This window comes from Anolis carolinensis, chromosome 6 (genome assembly GCF_035594765.1).
Source record: "Anolis carolinensis isolate JA03-04 chromosome 6, rAnoCar3.1.pri, whole genome shotgun sequence".
Lineage (NCBI taxonomy): Eukaryota > Metazoa > Chordata > Lepidosauria > Squamata > Dactyloidae > Anolis > Anolis carolinensis.
Window position 1 is genome coordinate 93,322,830 of NC_085846.1, and position 13,851 is coordinate 93,336,680.

Sequence of the window (13,851 nt, forward strand, 5' to 3'; positions counted from 1 at the left end):
GCTTCTATTTGCCCCGCCCCTCGCCTACGGATTCTGAGAAAGGGGGCGGGGCAACTGGGGACAAGGCTACTGCGCACGCTCGTCTCCGTTCCGCGCATGCTCGGTGGCATTCGCGATGAGAAACTTGCCGGAGAGTCCCGCGCGGGGTTGGAGCTAGGCCCGGCTCGGCGTCTAAGCGGGCGCGCCATGGGGAAGAGGGACAACCGGGTGGTGAGTCAGCGGGAAAGCGCCTGGGTGCGGATGGTGGGCCCTAGAGTGGAAAGGAAGGGGCGGGGAAGGCCGTCGCCGTGGAAGTCGAGGGAGGGGCCCGCCTGTCACACAGGCAACAGCCTTTCCCGCACTTCTGCTGGGCCAGAGCTTTGGTGCTTGGTATAAGGAGCGGTATGAAGGGTGCTAGCCCAGGCCTGGACAAACTTGGGCCCTCCAGGTGTTTTGAACTACAACCCCCCCAATTCCTAACAGCCGGTAGGCCGTTATGAATTGTGGGAGTTGGAGTTCAAAACACCTGGAGGGCCCAAGTTTGCGCATGCCTTCGCTAGCGTAAAGTAGTCCGCCAGATCGCAACTACACTGTGGAATGAATGCAGTTTGACACCACTTTTAACTGCCCTGTCTCGGTGCTGGGATTTGTAGTTTGTTGAGGCAGCAGCAACCTTTGGTAACCCTTTCATGATTCCCTAACATTGAGTCACTGCATTCATTCCACAGTGTTGATGCACCCAAGGTTTTACTGTAGTTTACTCAGGCACCAGCACTTTTTTGGCAAGTAAGTCATAATTTATGTTTTTGTGTGTGTCAGGAGCGACTTGAGACACTGCAAGTCGCTTCTGGTGTGAGAGAATTGGCCAAGGACTTTGCCCGGGGTACGCCTGGATGTTTTGACGTTTTTACCATCCTTGTGGGATGCTTCTCTCATGTCCCCTCATGGAGCTGGAGCTGATAGAGGGAGCTCATCCACGCTCTCCCCAGGTTGGATTCGATCCTGGCAGCTTTTGGGTCAGCAACCCAACCTTCAAGTCGCAAGGCTTTAACCCACTACACCATCGGGGGCTCCTTCTTAAGTCATAATAATAACAGTAATGATAAGTATTGTCGAAGGCTCTCATGGCTGGAATCATTGGGTTGCTGTGAGTCTTTTGGGCCGTATGGCCATGATCCAAAAGCTTCTGACGTTTTGCCCACATCTGTGGCAGGTATCCTCGAGGTTGTGAGGTATGTTGGAAAGTAGGCAAGGGAGGTTTATATATCTGTGTAAGGTCCAGGGTGGGAGAAAGAACTCTAGTCTGTTGGAGGCAGGCGTGGATGTTGTAATTAATCACCTTAATTAGCATTTGATGGCCCTGTGGCCTCAAGGCCTGGCTTCTTCCTATCTGGGAGAATCCTTTGTTTGGAAGTGTTAGCTGTCCCGTTTCGTGTCTGGATTGTGTAGTCTCTTGACTACCAGTATTTAAAAAACAACATTCTGAAAACATAGAAATTCCAGACATGAAACAATCAGGAACAGCTAACACCTCCAAAAAAGGATTCTTCCAGACAGGAAGAAGCCAGGCCTTGAGGCCACAGGGCCATCAAATGCTAATCATCTAATAAAATAGCACAATAATATAAGCACAAATAGGTAAATTTAAAGGTTTTCCCTTGACATTAAGTCTAGTCGTGTCAGACTCTGTGGGTTGGTGCTCATCTCAATTTCTAAGCCAAAGAGCTGGTGTTTTCCATAGACACCTCCAAGGTCATACCGCCAGAGCGGTATCTATTGATCTACTCACATTTTATGTTTTTGAACTGCTAGGTTGGCAGAAACTGGGACTAACAGTGGGAGCTCATCTCGCTCCCCCTTATTCAAACTGCCAACCTTTTGGTCAGCACATTCAGCAGCTCAGAGGTTTAATCCGCTGTGCCACCAGGGGCTCCATATAAATGTAAATAAACAACAATTTTTTTAAAAAAAAACTATAAAACCCTATAAAAAAATATATAACACCATTTAAGACCATCTATTTCTATAATTAAAGTTTCCAGGTTATGAATTATAATCATAATAGCTGCTTAAAATCCTGTCCAATAGGGTGGTTTTACTTATAGCCATTATTAAAAGCCTGCTTAAACAGTCAGGCAGTTCCAATAAACAATCCCCATGCTTTATGAAATCATAGCAGTTTAAAGTGGAGTCAAATTGCATTAATTCTACACCATAGAGTTGAAGGAGACCCCATTCTGACAGGCAGGAGCACACAGTCAAAGCACCCCCGACAGATGGCCATCCAGCCTCTGCTCAAAAACCTCCAGAGAAGGAGATTCTGCCATCACACTCAGTAGTATCACTTAAAACACTCTTCTGGTTCAAATGTTAAGATAAAATTTGAAAATAATGATAATAATAATAAAACAAAAGACCTTAAAGCAGTGATGCTCATAGAATCATAGAGTTGGAAGAGACCTCATGGGACATCCAGTCCAACCCCCTGCCAAGAAGCAGGAAATCGCATTCAAAGCACTCCCAACAGATGACCATCCTGCCTCTGCTTAAAAGCCTCAAATTATGGTTCTTCAACTGTTTTGGACTTCAACTCCCAGAAGCCCCAGGGAATTTCACAGGGTTTGTGAGCGGGGGGGGGGGGGGAGGGCAAGAAGCTCTCAGGCCCCTTCTACACTGCCATATAAATTCCAGATTATCTGCTTTGAACTGGATTATATGGCAGTGAAGAAGGGGCCATATAATCCAGTTCAGAGCAGATAATCCAGATTTTATATGGCAGTGTAGAAGAAGCCTCAGAGGTGGGTTTGCCAGCTCCTCCCTCTGAAATACAGCCTACAGTACCTGCACTGATAATTATGTTGACCATAAGACACATTGCAAAGTCCATATCATAGGAGTCCCTTTATCAGCTCATGCAAAAAAGCACAAAAATGGCAATTGTAAGATTTCAAAACTGCAGGTTTGTTGAGCAAGCAAAGGGTAATAGGTGCAGGGATTTCTGCTAGCTCTTTTGTGCTACATCAGAGCCTGTTCGTGTTGCTTTTGTTAAAATTTGTGAAAACTCCTACGTTTAGGTGCCAAGTGGGAGCTACTAACTGACATAAGCAAAAATTACATCCCATCAAGTTGCTGCAGAGGCGTTTGTTGCTTTTAGCTCAGAGTGGGAGAGCGCACGCTTCAAACATTATCCCAGAAGTTTTCAAAAGTGTCTCAGGAGAAAACCATTAGTCATCTTCCTTTGGGGAAATGTAGAGGGTTTCAAATGACATTGCCTTACTTTCATGGATTATCTGACTTTCAAAAATGAATCCAGCAGAATTCAACACCGTAGGAAGAAAGATCAGCTTTTCCATACAGCAGTATGCTAAATAGCACATGAGATTGTTGGCAAAGATAGAACAAACCAGGCCAAATACTAGTTTTGACAAATCTGTCACTGGCCGGATGAGTCTCAAATCATTTGTGTGATTTAAGACTCATCCACACAGTATCTTTCACTGGGGTTAATATGAAATTGAAGAATTTAAACAAAAAGAGTTGAATTGAGAGGGAGGAAACTGTGTTTGTGCAACAGTAACTGCCTTTCAGATGATCCTATAATCAGGTTTGTTGGTTGGACACGTGGAAGTCACTAAATAGATTACCTATTCACTAAAAATATTGCCTGTGGCGTATGAGTCAAACTTACAAAGCTAGCAAAATATATACGAAACAATGATCTCTGTATTAAATAGTGAATGTATTAGAATAGAGCTTGGTAACAGTCAGGAGAGTTCCTATCTCTGTGACAAATCTATCTGTATAACAACATCCATTGACACACCAGAGCCTTGCTAATTATTATGTCCAAACACATGCAATAAAATTCAAATGGACTTTTTTTTAAAAAAGAGACAATTCAGAGACATGGAATATGAGGTATCCCATGCTACTTCTTCACTTCTTACACCTTGCTATTTCTCTGATCTGTTATTAATCCCCTTTCTATTAGATATATTTGATTAGCCTGTTTGTAGTTGTACAATTAAAGCGTAATGTGCTATTTTGTGTACAATTGAAAACATATAGAAATACGCAATCTTCAAGGTGTCCAATTAATTCATATGAAGTAGGTTTAAAATAGACAATATTGATTTACATGGCTTTGCTGAGCTTCATCTTATGATTTAGGATTGTCTAGTGTTATAACAGTAGTTGAAAAGACAGAAAGAGGGATTAAAATCAAATGTTTACCACTGTTAGGTAGACTTTTCAGATCAGTGACAGATGTTTTACTGGTGGGTCAGAGCATGGACAACTCTTGTCATGGTGATCTCTTGTTCTCTTTCCAGTCTTATATGCTCTATTTTAACATTTAATTTACTTTTGGTAACAGCTAGTTTTACTTTTTGATACATATTTTTTCCATTATCTATTTCTTTATGTAGTGAAGCACATAGTGCACTAGTGCACTATAGACTTAAATTCTGTTTCAGTCTGACTGAGCAGATATATTAAATGTATTTAAATATTCACTCTCTATTCAACATTTACTGAACTGACCTACTGTAATTGGTACAGGTTGAATAACTCTTATCCAAAATGTTTGGGACCTGAAGTATTTGAAATGTTGTTTTTTTCAAATTTTGGAATATTTATAGTCTGAAGATCATACAGTATTCTAAATAATGTTATGCATTAAACAAAATGTGTAAATCAAAGATATCAGTACTTTAGCTACCCATGTGGACAATTTCAGACTTTGGGGTAGAGATGCTCAACCTGTACTAACACGATGGTAGCTGGTATGTGTTCTTTAAAAAAACATTCTATAATAATCACAGAAGAACCAAGAAGTATTGCTGAGCAACTGCTCTTCACATAATTTATTTCTGTATCACTGACTTTCTCTTGGCTTCAAGAATGTCTGTTAATGTCTTATCTCCCTATATTTTGGCCAGAAACTAGTAAAAAAAAAAGCTTCAAAAAAGAAAGGTAGCATCACTCCAATAAAAAAGAGATAGGGATGCTACTTTTAAAAGCCTCAAAATGTAATGATTATTGTATGCCATGCTTTGCTGTCCTCTTTTTAAGGCTTACATGAATCCCATAGCAATGGCTAGATCACGAGGCCCTGCTCCATCGTCGGGACCTACCATACAAGACTACTTGAACAGACCCAGACCAACATGGTATGTATAGAAATGATTATTCTTCTTTTACCAATAAAAGAATGAATACATAAATATCATAGTGATCTTCAGTGCCTCAGCCCTAAACCTTAGATACGTTATATTCACAAGCCTTGTACTCACAGACTCCATCTTCTGCTGCACCATGAGAGGAAAATTGCACCCCAGGTCTACAAGCAGGCTGTCACCATGTCTGTGAATTCCATAATTGTTAATAATAGAATTAGAGCCACATTTGTTTATTTGTTATAGTGTTCTGAGAGGGAGAATTATGGCTAGATTCCACAAAAATGTGCATTAACAAGGAGTGTTACTGTTTTTCATTAAAGGGAAGAAGTGAAAGAACAACTGGAGAAGAAAAAGAAGGGTTCCAAGGCCTTAGCAGAATTTGAAGAAAGGATGAATGAGGTTTGTTATTTGTTTATAAATATAGATGAGTATAGCATTTCACTCTACTGCATTATGAAATTAATGTCATTAATATCCTGTCCCAGCCATCTGTCTTTTTCTTTATGTTTTGAAACTGGAGCGCCATGACACAAAAGTTCAATTGGGCTTACTTCCAGGGAAGTGAATAGAGTTTTGTAACCTAATTTTCCCAAATGAAAAAGCTACCTCTAGAAATACTACTAGAAAATGTTGCTTTTAGGGATCACCACAAAGTTTCCTACTACTGTTACTCATGATTACTTCTACTGTTTTTCAGAATTGGAAAAAGGAATTGGAAAAACATAGGGAGAAATTTTTAGGTGGAAGCGAGAGTACTTCAAGAAAGAAAGAGGTAAGGACAGTTTGAGACATTGGGCTCAGGATTTCCCTGTTGTGATCCTCTTTGCTGTTAGTTCAACATTTACCCAACATTGCCTTCATTCCAACCTCAAAACATGGAATCTTAACCACTAGAGACAACCCGTGAATTCTAATGCAAATTCAATTGATTGCCTTTCAGAAAAAGAAAAAAGAGAAGAAGAAATCCAGTAGGGTGAGCAAAGATTTCATTTTCTCTTTCTCTGTGCAAATATCTATATGTACAAAGATATATATAAATAGCTAGAGAGGTATGCATATGAATCTAAGAAATTTCTTGCCTATGGGAGAAGGGATATTTAGAGGGCAGTTGTTAACCCTATTCTGTGTTACTACTTAAAGTGCTTTGAAATGGGGCATGGACAATCTGTTAAGGTGAAAAAAATTGAAAAGCTGCATGGTGCCTTTTGATTATTAGTGTGAGGAGCCCTTTGCCTGTAAATGCTCTTAATGTTGTTTTTAATGCATCTTCAGTTAATATTTCCTAGTCTTATCTTTTGGAATTTGAGGTAGTCATTGTGAATCCATTTCTTCTTGGGCTGTGTCCTATCCAGTATTGCATTTCCTTAACCAATTCTGCATCTCACAAATTTACTTTTTGTTGTCTTTGGTCAAGTTGTCCCCATCTTCCTCTTCCTCATCAAGCTCTGATTCTTCCAGTAGTTCTTCTGATTTTGAAGATGAGGTAAGAACGTAGTTTCTGAATATGTTCACTTTTGGTATGCTTGTGTGGCAGTTCAGCTTGACATTCTGAATGTAGAATGAATGTTTTGTCATGTGGCATTTTATTGGAATGAAAGCAGTTTTTAAAATAACACCCGCAAAATGCACTTGGCCCAGTCCTGTTGACAGACTATGCTAGCAACTTGATATGGTGTCTTTAGTGTCTTACTTCATAGCCACAACATTTGTGGCCTTTTAGCACCTGTGGTCTTTTATCTCCTGTTGCCACCACCTAGCTATGCCCTTTTCTAGCACCAACAGGATTCAAGGCATTAGCTTGGATTCAGAGTTCCTTTAATGAACTCAATGTGTAGAATGACAATGGTTGCAAAACAGGGAAAGGGGGGCATAGCAATTTTGCACATCCTCTTTTCTCTAACATCCCAGCCATTTAACTCAGAAAGTATTTACTCCAGAAGGTTTAAAAGTCCCCAGGATCAACAAGAGAGACTACATGAGGAATGCAGAAGAAAGGGACATTATTTTATCTGCTTCCCCCTTCAAATGGCAATTGAGTTTTTAATACCAAAGAAAACAAAGTTTGACTGCCATAAAGTTCTTTGCCAGAATGATACTGATTGTAATGTTAGATGAAATAGAAATAGAGTGGCAGTACTTAACCACCTTGACAGGAAGCTGAAACCAGATACTCTGAAACTCTATTGATCCATTGAAACAGAAAATTGGGGAGGAAATCCTCACATTTGAGCAAGTTGGCTTTGTTTCCTGAAAGCTTTTCAAGGGTTACAGTTGTGTCAAGAGAACTTGAATCTGATTGAAATGTTGCTCCTATAAGAAAAATAGAAACCCAAATTATTTGACTTCTTCACGAATATAATAATATTGAACCACATATTCTCCAGAGAGCTTAAAGTAGCACACATAGCCTTCCACAGTCTCACTTGATTATCACAGGAACATAGTACAGTACTGAATGAATGTCCCCATTGAATTTAATGTCTCGGCAGTAATTTGACATGGTGTCTCTCAAGTCCAACTACCCCAGTCTATACTACTATAGTAATCTGGCTCTTACATCTTCCCTTTCAAGTTCAATGCTAGATAATGATTTAGTATGAGCAAAATCAAATCATTTTATTAAAATATTTGTAACTAGGATAAGAAACAAGGAAAAAAGAGAAAGAAGAAAAAGCATCACTCTTCACGAAGATCATCTGAAAACTCTAGTTCAGATTCAGAATCGGATAAGGTAAAGTGTCATAAATACGTTACCTTGGAGTCTTTCAAAGGGGTCTGGGTCTGGTACTGCCTGCTGTGAGTGAAAAAATGTCCTCGTTTAAGGCATTTTAATACCCCTAACGTTCTTAATGGACTGAATCAGTTCCAGTTAAAAGTGTGACAGTGGAACATGAACAAAATCTGCGTCCCCTTTTGCGTGCTTTGCTCTACATTCACCTAACTCTTGGCCAAGCAAAAGTGAGCCAAACTTCTGTATAGTAGTAAGATTAAATCATCTGTTTATATTTTAATTCAACCTTTTGAACTTCCTATTTCCCTAATATCATGTAAACCTCTACAATAAGTATATTTGTCACTTAATCTTCAGCTAGACTTGATTTCAGCCAGTGACAGAAGACAGTAAACCATTTAAGACCTAACTATGCGTTTTTTAAACATTTATTTAGAACAGCTTGAAAAATAAAAGGTCAAAGGAAGATTCTGAAAGAGAAAAGGTAAAATGTTTTCATATGCTGTTAAACCATTATCTTAACATTTTCATAGGAGTCTCCCCCACACTGAATACGTTTTGATCTTGCAGCTGAAAGCAGGCGATATTAAAACCAGGATCATAGTGTCTAACATTTAAGTAGTTTCGGATCTAACTGTCTGAAGGAAAATCACCCTTTATTTGTATATGTAGCTTATTATAGTGTCATAACTCTTATACTGTCATAATTTACCTAGACAAGTGGGCTACTTGCATGTAGTGTCTACAAACTAAGAATCAGGCTGACAAATTCCCATGAATAAACAGAAATAAGTATTAGAATCATAGAACTTGGAAGAGACTACAAGGGCCATCCAGGCAACCCCATTCTGCTATTCAGGAATACACAATCAAAATACGGATAGTCCCCAAGTTACAAACAAGATTGGTTCTGTAGGTTTGTTCTTAAAGTTGCATTTGTATGTAAGTTGGAACAGGTACATTTTTAAGTCTTAACTCCAGCCAAATACATACATATTTTGCAGCGGCTATTAACCATAGTTAGCACAGAGAAAGTTGATGAATGTTTACAAGTCCAGTCAAGTAACATCTGGAAGGCTTTGGTTTCCCTACCCTTGCTGTAAAGACTATTTTAGGAGAATCTTCTATTTCAAGAACTAATATTAGTTTACAATTATGTCATGCCTTTTATGTTGAACCAGCTGAGATACACATTCGCTCCACAGATGTTACCACTGAATCTTTCTTGTCTTCCTGTTCAATCTGCTTTACATCTGTGTGATAGTTTCTTATGCATTAAATGAACTCCATTTGTCCATTCTATTGATTCTCGCAAATGCAAATTAAAATAAAACAAAACTAGTAGTAATGAAATTAGAGCTAAGGTGGTGGTTTTGTGTCTCCCAGTCATGTCTGACTCATGATGACCCTAAGCCAAAACTATCACAGGGTTTTCTTAGCAAGATTTATCCGGTGGAGAGCAGGGATGATGCCTTTCCCTTCTTCTTATCCAAGATCACCCAGTAAAGATCACTGCTATGGATGAGCAGGGATTAGAACCATCATCTTAAGTGCAAAACTCAAATCACTACACAGCACTGGCTCCCTACGTTGAGGCGTATATAAGGTCAGACCTCCATATCTACAGATTTCTGTATGCATGTATTCAACCATCCACAGCTTGAAAATATCCCCACGTGGATATTGTCATTTTACTACATCATAATGGGACCTGAGGATCCACTGCTTTTCGTATCCATGGGAGGAAGGCCCTGGAATCAAATCACATTGGATACCAAGGACCTGCTGTATTTTGTTCTCTCTTTCAGGTTTAGCTTAGCCTTTTATGTTGCCATCCCTTTAACCCATGAAGAAATTAAAGTACTAAGTATTGATGTCAGGGCATTTTACGTGGACCATGGTAAAGATCTCTGATTTGTCTGCATCTAAAATGTGCCTTTTATTGTATCTAGGATGCCAAAAGTCTTAGCAGAAAAAGGAAAAACACAGATCGTGGGGATGGCTTGTTATCATCGGAGTCCTCATCAGAATCTGAGCATGCAGAAGAGGTTGGTATGCATACAAAAAGCACTGAACTAGTAAAACAATACCTAGGAAGTTAAGATCTCAGTCATGAGCATTCTGGTGATGGATGAATTTTTCTATTATATCTGCCACTTCAGGTGACTCTGAATCTAGAGGATCATTATATTCTTGTAGCTGCCTTGATACTGAACTGAAGCAGTGTTCAGTATCCACTCTTTTTAACTAAAAAAATTAGAGATTGGTACATAGTACAGATTTTAGAGAGCATAATATGGTTACTATGCAGTATGGTGTGTGTTATTTCTCTGTTTCAGCATTTTTATACTTATTATGTCCATTAAATACATATTCTTCCTTTTCCCCCTTAGGTACAAGCAAAAAAGAAGAAGAGCAGTGAAGAAAAGGAGAGAAACGTGAGCATTATTCTGCTACTCCAAGACACTAAGGCCCCTTCTATACTGCCATATAAAATCCAGGTTATCTGCGTTGAACAGGATTATATGGCAGTGTAGACTCATAATTCAGTTCAAAGCAGATAATGTGTATTATCTGCTTTGCTAATCTGGATTATTAGCAGTGTAGAAGGCGCATGAAACAGCATTAATTGTGCTGCAACAAACATCCAATTCTCATAATTGTAATTGCTCTGAGATTTCCCTCTGTCCTATATACCAGTGTGAGCAGAATTAACTGACTCAATTGCTATATATTGTATAATGCGTTGAGCCCAGACTTAATAGACACATTAATGCTATCTTCATCAATGAAGAATCTAACTTTAGAATCAGGCTGATTAATTTCCACAAATGAACAGAAATAAGTAATAGAACTATAGAATGGAAATTAATCACAAGGGCAATCTACCATTTTGCCCAATATTTGTTGTGGACAGAACCCCTTATTTACATAATAAAACTTCTGCTTCTGTCAGAGGGCTTTCTCTTAACTATCTTTCCAGAGATCTACTGCAGGGTTTTCCATCACTTTCCAGAGCAGATTTTAAGGGGCTTGTGGAGCACTATAGTAGTGGTGATAGTGGGGATACTCCACCACCTCTTTCCACTGATAGAAGAAGTTCTGACAGTGGGTTATCTTAGTTCAGTGGTTCTCAACCTGTGGGTCCCCAAGTGTTTTGGCATACAACTCCTAGAAATCCCAGCCAGCTTACCAGCTGTTAGGATTTCCGGGAGTTCAAGGCCAAAACATATGGGGACCCAAAGAGAAGCACTGTATTTTAGGTTTGGAAGTCCTGGCATGGTAATAAAGATGAAAATAATGGTAAATCATAATGTTTGATACATTGTTACTGTCTTTGCTTTGGAAGGGTGTTTCAATCAAGCTGTCCTGAATTTTATATAGAGATTTATTTGAGGCTAATACTGTATTGGGGCCTTGCAGATGCAAAAGAACTTCTCTCTTAGAGAACCAGTGCATTATGTTGCATGTAAACCAACTCCCTTCATCCACACGAATCTCCTTCGTATCTGTAGCTCTGTCACTAAACATGCTTAATGTTGAATGTAGCCTTGGTTGATTGTTTCTTTAAAAGCATATATACTTAGCCAGCCCAGAATTTGACTCATTTGGTCCTAGGATCCTGAAATTGTTTCTGATATTTCTCTTTTTTAAAGGATAAAGCAAAAAAGCGAAAGAAACACAAGAAACATGGCAAAAAGAAGAAAAAGAAGACAGCTAGCTCAAGCTCTCACTCAGAATAACATCAGTCAAGAGTCTTACCTTCTCAAAAAGTGCAATGAGACTAGAAAGAACTGCAACTGTGAACATTATGATGAACTCTATGAACCGCATGAGCTCTTCTGTGTGTGAACAATATTCTACACTTTCAGCTTGCCTGGTGCCATTCGGCTGGACATAGCCATTGATGTTGCCTGATGCTTAATGTATTACATGTAGTACCCTCCCCTCCAATAGTTTGTGTCAAATGTTTTGAAATAAGTCCTACAGAAAGTTTAAATGATTCAAAAGCAGACTCAGATTGGATTGATACAGAAAATGTTTTTCCCGTTCTAGAGCTTTAATGCACACATGTAGCTCTTACAACCAGATGTCATCCTGTGTTGCAAGGAAAAGAACGTATTCACATATGAAAAGAACTCTGCATGTGGATAAGCTTCATGAGCTGTAATAAATGAAGCAACACTCTGTATAGGCCTCAGAGCTCTTGGTAGATCCATAAGCAAGACATGGTTTGAGGCATTTCCTTTTTAATTCTCTGGCAATGAAGATTTTCAATATGAAGAATTTTTGCAAAATCCCCTTCAAAAGTGATCATATGGCATATCAAATCCTATGATATTTTTGTTACTACTGATGCCATTTTTGAAACAAGAACATACAAGTAACATCCAGATGTTACTTTTGTACATATGTGTTGTGTTTCTCAGGTGGGACATGGGATATTCATGCCTTCAGGGATTTAGAGGGCATATCTTGATCTTTGCAAATAGCAGTGTTTGTTGAGACTGTCAATGTGCTTTCCAGAGGTGTTTTCAGAAGCCTTTTTCTTCTGAATGCTAGATTCCCTGAGAACCTTTCCTATGCAGGCCTCGTTAAAAGCAATGGGAATTGCAGAAGAGTAGTTGTGTCAATATAATTCAGACAAGGATAGGTGGGTAGCCACGTTACTTCGTTTATATAGCTGTCCTATTCATGTGTATAATTATGTCATTCCCGTCCTATCCCCGTGCTTTATGTCTGAACAGCAGGCGACACATCTGGCTACTTATTCCTATCTAGTTTGGTTCTCAGTTTGAGCTGCTAGCAAAAACACCAACCTAATGCAGCATAAGTAACATCCAGAATGTGAGGTTTTCACTCCTATTGATTTAAAATAATACTGAATACTGTGCTACTAATACACATAACCATTATTTGAAGTGGTGTTAAGTTTAACTGAACTTTTCTGGCATTTGTTTTCTTAAATTGTGTTGTCATTGAGGCATTTAGAATTGCATGATTTTGTACCATTTTAAACTTAACCAGTAGGGGAAGGCTGTTGTAATCAGTGGGTTTTTTAAATTATGTTCTGCATAACTGCATTACTTAACAGATATTCGTTCATATTGCATACGTGCTTATGTTTTAAATGCACACTTGCTGAAGATATTTAGCATGTAAAAAGCTGAGATGATTTCAAACCAGCTTCATATTGAAGCTGATTTAACTCTACGCAAGTTCAGTGGCAGACCTTGTTATGCAAACTATATCTCAGTATGCAAAATTACTGCCAGACACTTAGTAAAGATCTGTTTTAAAAGGTTCCTCCTCTCTTGATTCTATGTGTGTGTTTTGAGCAACCAAAAAGACACTCGGTAGAGACAAAGTAATGTTAAGCATAGAATCGTAGAATAATAGAGTTGGAAGAGACCACTTCGGCCATCTAGTTCAAACCCCTGCCATGCAGGAAAAATGCACAAAGTATCCGGGACAGATGACCATCCAGCCTCTGCTTAAAAGTCTCCAAAGAATTAATGTGTCTGGTCCATATTATGGTGAGTCATTGACTATATTTGTACACTAATTTTGAGCTTCATTACATGATTACGCTGGTGTGTAAGTGAAGTGCCTCCCTTTCAAGAAACTGCAGGTTGAGTATTCCTTACTCAATTTTGAATTATTTCAGATTTCAGCCTCTCTGTATTTGCAAATGAGAAATCTTGGGAAATGGGATGCAAGGTGTATATGAAAAAAAATCCTTTGTTCGAGAGAGAGAGAGAGAGAGAGAGAGAGAGAGAGAGAGAGAGAGATATATATATATATATATATATATATATATATATATATATATATATACACACACACACACACACACACACACACACACATACATACATACACACACACACACACACACACACACACACACACACATCACCAGGTATAATGTTATACACAATATTTTAAAAAATTGTGTGC

General features: G+C 38.9%; 1 protein-coding gene across 2 annotated transcripts; it reads left to right on the plus strand.

Annotated features, from left to right (window-relative positions):
• Window positions 1-57: 57 nt before the first annotated feature.
• fam133b (family with sequence similarity 133 member B) lies at window positions 58-13,196 on the plus strand. Of its 2 annotated transcripts, XM_008112523.3 has the most exons (11): window positions 58-210; window positions 5,053-5,150; window positions 5,480-5,558; window positions 5,857-5,931; window positions 6,100-6,132; window positions 6,574-6,642; window positions 7,798-7,890; window positions 8,327-8,374; window positions 9,843-9,938; window positions 10,284-10,328; window positions 11,547-13,196. In XM_008112523.3, exons 1-11 carry the CDS (start codon window positions 97-99, stop codon window positions 11,631-11,633), a joined length of 837 nt encoding a protein of 278 aa, XP_008110730.1. In that variant the 5' UTR covers window positions 58-96; the 3' UTR covers window positions 11,634-13,196. The 2 variants fall into 2 exon arrangements, with proteins under 2 accessions (XP_008110730.1, XP_008110731.1); XM_008112524.3 differs by lacking the exon at window positions 8,327-8,374.
• Window positions 13,197-13,851: the final 655 nt, after the last annotated feature.